The sequence below is a fragment of the Siphateles boraxobius genome, unplaced genomic scaffold, assembly GCF_051911475.1.
Source record: "Siphateles boraxobius isolate OS27281-9 unplaced genomic scaffold, OSU_SipBor_1 82, whole genome shotgun sequence".
Lineage (NCBI taxonomy): Eukaryota > Metazoa > Chordata > Actinopteri > Cypriniformes > Leuciscidae > Siphateles > Siphateles boraxobius.
Window position 1 is genome coordinate 1410001 of NW_027509211.1, and position 7500 is coordinate 1417500.

Consider the following 7500-nt stretch of genomic DNA (forward strand, 5'->3'; position numbering starts at 1 on the left):
TATCTGTGTGTCTGTGTGTGTGTGTGTGTGTGTGTGTGTGTGTCTGTGTGTCTGTGTGTCTGTGTGTCTGTGTGTATGTGTGTATGTGTGTGTGTGTGTGTGTGTGTGTGTGTGTGTGTGTGTGTGTGTGTGACGTGTGTGTGACATGTGTGTGCGCTGCAGGTCTGACCTCAGAGGGCATCTACCGTAAGAGTGGTGTGAACAGTAAGATCGCCGCCCTGCTGGAGGAGTTGAGGCGTGACGCGAGGTGTGTGTGGCTGAAGGAAGGAGAGCATCAGGTGGACGACGTGTCTAACGTCCTCAAGCGCTTCTTCAGGGACATCGCGGAGGGGCTGTTCGGGGCCGAGGCGCACGCCTGGCTCAGCGCCACAGGTTACTAATAACTATACCATAATTCATTTAAAATTACTACATAAACTTGTATGAAAATACCATATGAAAAGTTAATGCAGAATTTATTAAATTAAAAAGACATTTTTCAACATCCCGTCATATTACTTCCCGAGGCGGAGTCGTTTGCCGGCTCAATTTTCAATTTGTCATCGTCATGGTAAATGATTGTGAATTATAGCCTGTCAGGACATCGAGTCCACAGGTTTACGAACGAGAAAAAGGACGGTTTGGTGTTTTACAGATGTGGAAGTAAAATGTTCTCACATAATCGACTCCAGAATAGGGTTTTATATGTATACATTTAAAGTGAATCTAGTTCCTACATTGTTTGTCTATACATTGAGTCACTGGGTACTCTAACCTGCAATCTCTTTAACAGAATTAGGGGTAACTCATTACAGGTAACTTGAGTCATGTAGTCAGATTACTTTTTCAACTATTTCGATGTGTGTGTGTAACCATGATGGTTATTGTTGTTCTAGACTAAACGTGAGCATTTGCATTAGTACTTGTTCAAAAAACAGATTCAAGATGCCTCAAAATGAATAAAATTAGTGGAATAAAAAATCAAAATACTACGCAAACCTCCAATAACTAAATATGTTCAATAAAACAAATATTGTATGCATTTAATCTCACTTCATTGACCAATGTACTTGCTGCTGACATCCAAAGATTCAGTTAAACCATAAGCAAAAATTACTTGAGATTCCTTTCCTTTTTTTAAGTAATTTATTTTTTATTAGTGAAATTAGTGTTAAACTTTCTTCTGCTGCGTCCTATTCTTTTGGACCTATTGCAGCAGAAAGGTTTGTTTGAGCGGCGCCCTCTGCTGGACACACCTGAATCTGCATTTCCTTCAGCCTGAGGATTATTAGTTAACTTTTGGTGTGAAAGAGTCTTTACAGTTGCCCAAAAATAGCTTTTTTGTTATAAAAAAAAACAAGCACTGCCCAAGTGGGAAAAAAATAACCCAAAAGTAACATAACACATTACTTATCTTAAAAAGTAATTAAGTAATGCAATTAGTTACTTTTTAATGGACTAACGCAATATTGTAATGCATTGTGTGTGTGTGTGTGTGTGTGTGTGTGTGTGTGTGTGTGTGTGTGTGTGTGTGTGTGTGTGTGTGTGTGTGTGTGTGTGTGCAGGTGTTTCAGATGAGAGCAGTCGCATCTGTCAGTATCGTCTTCTCTTCAGTGACCTTCCCCGAGTGAACCAGGCGACACTACGAGCGCTAGTTAATCATTTATACTGGTGAGATACACACTTCCTCTTCCTCACACACACTTCCTCGCCGCTCTGCTTTCAGTCTCTGATGTTTGTGTGTGTGTGTGTGCAGCGTCCAGCGGTTTGCGGATCTCAATCAGATGAATCTGCACAATCTGGCGATCGTGTTCGGGCCGACACTTTTCCAGACGGACGGGAAAGACTACAGCGCCGGCCGGGTCATCGAGGACCTCATCCAACACTACGTCACCATATTCCACGTGTGTTCACACAACACACAACACTCATGCTGACCCAGACCGCGAGAGTCTGTGTAGAGTTGATGAGAGACTGTCATCAGCGCCATCTGTTGGTGAGATTAGAGTATGACCTTCTGTGTGTGTGTGTGTGTGTGTGTGTGTTGCAGGTGAACGAGCAGCAGCTGAAGAAGCAGTTAGATGAGATCACATACATCATAAAGCTCAGAGACAATCTCACGCCTAAAGCTGGAACGGTAAGAGTCGTGGTTATTCTGCTGTCATGGAAGTAAAATAAAGCCAAATGCTTTTGAAACAAAAAAGCTTGTTGAATTGCACTACTTGAACAATGATGCATCACATTAACCCTGCTTGCATTTTAATGGGCTGAAATTCAACATGGTTGTATATTTAAGCTGTGAATATTTCAATTCAAAACTTTTCACACACGTTTTCATTAATAAAAATCCAATAATCCATATTCTCCTTTCAGATTTCACTTCTGAAATATTCATTCTGTTTATAAATATAACCTATAATATTCGACAGGTAAATTTTGGTCCAATTTATTTCGCTTCCACAAAATCAGTGGTTCAAATTCCACAGAAAATTCCATATTTCACACCCGGGAACTGCAGGAATATCACAGATTCATAATCTGATAGACACAAAAGCTGTGTTTGCATTAAAGTCTTCTCTACCGGGAACGAGATTATAGTGTTATATTCTATATAAAAATAAAATAAATATTTCCCGATGCTGACGTTCACATCAAACGTTATATCTGAGGTAGTTTCCTTAAAATAAAAATATAAAAAAATTCGACTAAAATTTGTCTGTCGAATATTATAGATAAATTATATATTAAATATATTATATTTAATAATGAAAATGTGTGTGAATATTTTGAATTGAAATATTCACGGCTTAAATAAACAACCATGTTGAATTTCAGCCCAGTAAAATGCAATGCATAATTTTTCAAGTATTGCAATTCAAGAAGCTTTTTTTGTTTCAAAAACATTTGTCTTTAATTTACGTCCATTTTTAGTCCCTCTTTCTAGTTCTTAAGGCACAGAATGATTGAACTTGCTGCTTATTTTTGTTGCATTTGTGGCATGTTGTTATCTAACTTGTTTTTATATAATTCATATCACTGACAGAAAGGGAAGTTATGTACACTTCAAACACTCATCATCGAATGCATAGCATCGTTCTGGTGACACATAGCACTCATATACATAATTAGTAAATATTAAAATCTAGATCTCCGTGTGTGTGTGTGTGTGTGTGTGTGTGTGTGTGTGTGTGTGCAGGGGAGTGGTGATTTTATCTGCACGGTTTACCTGGAGGAGAAGAAGGAAACAGCCGAACAGCATGTAAAGGTGCGCTTGACCTTTGACCTGCCGTTAGAAGCATCACACTCAGATATCAATGAAGTCCGTGTGAAATATTTACAGGGTTTAAAAGTCATTAAATGCCAGGGTTTTTCCTGCATAGACAATTATGAGGCGGCCGCCTCCATCAAATTTCGGGCCGCCTCCGCCTCTCGACAAAACTCAAGTCAGGGAATCACATGATTAGATATCTCTTTTCCACCGACACGGTTCCGCTGCGGGTTCCCGGCCTGTGTCCATTCTCAAACCGTTCTGCGCATTTCGACGGCATCAGAAAAAGCATTTAAACTTGCTGGTCTCGAACGGAGCAAGGTAAATTTCTGTGAAACCGCACGAGCCGCTGCCCCTCCCCCTTTTCAACATCTCCTGTCAGTCATCACAACCACCACAGACGCACGCAAGTCAAGAAGCACCTTCCTTCCGCAGCATCGAAGTGCCTTCACTTGTCACAGCCAGGTACCGATAGTGTTTTTCTTAAGCTTTGGCTTTGTTGTGAAATTAAAACACTTAGTTACTTAAAATATATCCATAGAGCCAGCCTGACTTAGGCAATAGTCCAACATTTTCTGGCGTTTTTATAAAATAAGCTATCACAAGTAACTTAGCAGGCACGTAATTCACTACAGTTTTGTAATTTCATGGCTCACTAATTTACGTTGCATAGTAGTTTTTTTTTTTTTGCGCTTTATTTACTTTCAAGTGATATACAAGGCTTGTCAGATGTTACCAGCTCAGTAACATCTGACAGGACAGGAAAGTTAGTTTTTCTGAGGTGAGGAAACTTTATTTCGAAATAAGTTACGAAAATAACGTTAGAATAATGACACTGACATAGCCTGACAACATCTCATCTGACAGCAGATACTGAATCAGGTACAAAGTGTTTTTTCTCAGGCACTGACTCAGAGTGATGGGGAGTCACGTTAGCCTCTGAACTGTAAATAAAATCAAATTATCTGATTATTAAAATACCTAAAAAAAAAAAACGCTTGTAAAAAGTGTTTTTTTTCAGCCAGTTGAAGGCGCGGTACACTTTCATGTGTACACATGATCTGGATTATTTTTTTTACCACCTAATTTTGAGCCAGAAAACGTTCCATAATGACGTGCGGAGTGCACCAGATTAATGCATTTATCTTTAAAATGTGCAAAATTTTCTCCCGGGGGGGCATGCTCCCCGGACCCCCCTAGTGTTACGATTTTACCACCTCCGCCTCATTTTGAGCCAGGAAAACCCCTGAAATGGATTTTGCTGAAATGAAGGCCTTAAATGGCATTAGAAAGCATTACATTTTAATAGTACAGGCATTAAAAAGTTTGATAGTTTTAAAGAAAATTTTATATTATCAATTTATTTCAATATAGCCTTCTTTATTAATCATTTTTAATTTGCTGTTGCAAAATATGTACGTTAGTGTGATAAACACGCGGAACCAGGTTGATGATTGCAATTTTGGTATAGTTTGCATCTTCGTCGAACTGAATGGTTGCAATTCAGAATTTGGGACATGTCTATTTAAAAAAAAGCAATTATATATAATATATATAAAATATATATATAAACGTAATATCTGTGGTTAGTCATGGGTCATGTATGGCACTAAAAATGTTAAAAAGGCATTTAAAAGCATTGTTTAATATGAAGAGACCTGCAGAAGCCCTGGTTTAAAAACTGCTTTAGTAGAAGAGACGACTCCTGGGCTGTGTGTGAAACCGCTCACTCGTCCACTAATCCCTGAGTAGTGTATAGTGCACTATATCTGCACCGAGTGAACGCATTGAAGCGAGTGAACTCGGACGCTGATGTTTAACACTGTGTGTCGGAGGGCTAACATGTTACTTACTTTCTAAAATAATATTAATAACAATAACAATCATAATGACTTCATTTTGTCATTATTTATTCCTCAGTGCCGAAATTGAGAAACTCTCATGCTCACGGATGACGTTTTTAAATCATCCACCTAATTATCATCTCTTCCGTACAGTTTAATGAGTTAACAACAATGCCACTAATTATTAAAACACCTGGCTGTTAGTGAAACACATTAAATAGAGTTAATGCCTACATAATATTTTAATAATAAAAATAATATACATATAATTTACCTCATTAATATCTTTTCATTTAATTTTAAAATTCATCTATTTAATATTGTCTCTATATTTTAATGTTTTACTCAAGCAATGATTAATAAAAAAGGAAGAAGACCCACACACACACACACACGCACACACACACACACACACACACACACACACACACACACACACACACACACACACACACACACACACACACACACACACAGCTTAAAACTAGCATGAAATAAATGTTCAGAAATAAGAAAGAGTAATCTCGCACTCCATCCTCTACGCACTGGATTGTGGGTAATCGTGCTTCAGCAAGTGTACATCAAATGTACAGTCGAATTCATAGAGGATTGTGGGTATAAAGAAGTGAACGAATATAGGGAAGGATTACCACTAAAAAAATGTCCGACACCTGATATAGTGCACTATATAGTGGATAGGGAGTGGTTTCGGACACAGCTCTTTCTTTCATTCACAAGACGGACGAAGTGGTTTCTGACGTGTGACCTTTGACCCCGGGCAGATTCCCGCCGCGATGACATCAGCAGAACTGACCTTTGAGATTCTGGACCGGCGGAAACTCAGTGTGAGGGAGAAGGACTACTGGTGCTGCTTCGAGGTGAACGAGAAGGAGGAGACGGGTGAGTGCCTGATACACTGATGCAGCTCAGACTGTGTGTGTGTGTGTGAGGGGGGTTTCATGTGTGTGTGTGTGTGTGTGTGTGTCTCAGAGCGCCCGCTGCACTATCAAGAGAGAGTTCTGCCTATCTTTCATTCTCTGGGAACCGACAGTCACTTACTCGTCAAGAAGCACTTCTCCATGGAGGCCATGCTGGTGTACCTGGGTAAGTGTGTGTGTGTGTGTGTGTGTGTGTGTGTGTGTGTGTGTGTGTGTGTGTGTGTGTGTGTGTGTGTGTGTGTGTGTGTGTGTGTGTGTGTGTGTGTGTGTGTGTGTGTGTGTGTGTGTGTGTGTGTGTGTGTGTGTGTGTGTTAGGGTTGGGCGGTATTTCGGTAATATCGTATACCGCGGGGTCTTAAAATAGCAACGGTATCAGTTTCAATACCGTCATTACCGGCACTTATATATAATAAATAAATATAATTTATTCAATGCCCAAAAATGCTTATGTAGTTGTCATCAAGTGACAGTGTGGAGGAGAGAGAGAGAGAGAAGGGAGAGGCGGTAAATACTGACTAGGCAATTTGTAAATGTTGCAATAAAAAAGGTGACCGCGAGAGATGGAAACACCTCTAACCTAATGTCGCATCTCCGAAACAACCACCCACTCACTGCTGCGAGGATGCATTTTGCCCGAGTTCATTAAATAAGCGCATTCGTTTATATTTGTTAAAATATTATAATGTTATTTTTTTTTAACGTTGATAATGAAAACTGAACAGCACGAGTAAGATGGGATGCATCGGGAGTCAGACATTGACCACTTAATTAAGTTTCATTTTGTAAAAGGCCTTTCTTTACAGTGAATTTCGTTTTGTATAAATTGTATCCTAATTTTAATATTTTTTTTTTTATCAACCAATAATAAATAAGAATCAAATATAGCAGACAACATAATCATGACATGATCGTGCGCTGGCGCGCCGCGTTCACTTGCATTGAAATCTCATCATAAATTAACCGAAACTCACATATATGTCTCACAGACATGACAGATATCTAAATAAAGCTTGAAATTTCATTAAACGAAACAATTCAAAACGAAAAGAAATAGGCCACTCGCTGATTATTTAATCCATGATGTGCATTTCTCTCTATGCGCGTTCATACGGAAATGGCGATCATCAAATTAAACGAAACTATTCCAAACGAAAAGAAATAAGCTAGCCTACTCTCTGATTATGTAATCCATGATGTGCATTTCTCTCTATCCTTCACTATGGAGATGGCGATTCGTCAATTTCTTTAAACGAAACAATTCAAAAGGAAAAGAAATATAGGCAGCATATATACTCTCTGATTAATCCATGATGTGCATTTCTCTCTATACGCGCGTTCACCACGGAGATATCTATAGTCAATTTCTTTAAACGAAACAATTCAAAAGGAAAAGAAATATAGGCAGCATACTCTCTGATTAATCCAGGATGTGCATTTCTCTCTATATACGCGCGTTCACCACGGAGATATC

At 39.0% G+C, this 7500-nt stretch overlaps 1 protein-coding gene across 7 annotated transcripts in view; it reads left to right on the plus strand.

Moving 5' to 3' along the window:
* The window catches only part of arap1 (ArfGAP with RhoGAP domain, ankyrin repeat and PH domain 1), a 105578-nt gene that overhangs the window by 85438 nt on the left and 12640 nt on the right, over positions 1–7500 (plus strand). For all 7 annotated transcript variants that reach the window (XM_077221394.1, XM_077221393.1, XM_077221395.1 and 4 more), the window contains 7 exons: positions 163–372; positions 1545–1650; positions 1736–1883; positions 2030–2116; positions 3176–3244; positions 5874–5991; positions 6082–6195. In XM_077221394.1, coding sequence (XP_077077509.1) covers positions 163–372; positions 1545–1650; positions 1736–1883; positions 2030–2116; positions 3176–3244; positions 5874–5991; positions 6082–6195 — 852 coding nt within the window. The remainder of the gene's footprint in view (positions 1–162; positions 373–1544; positions 1651–1735; positions 1884–2029; positions 2117–3175; positions 3245–5873; positions 5992–6081; positions 6196–7500) is intronic.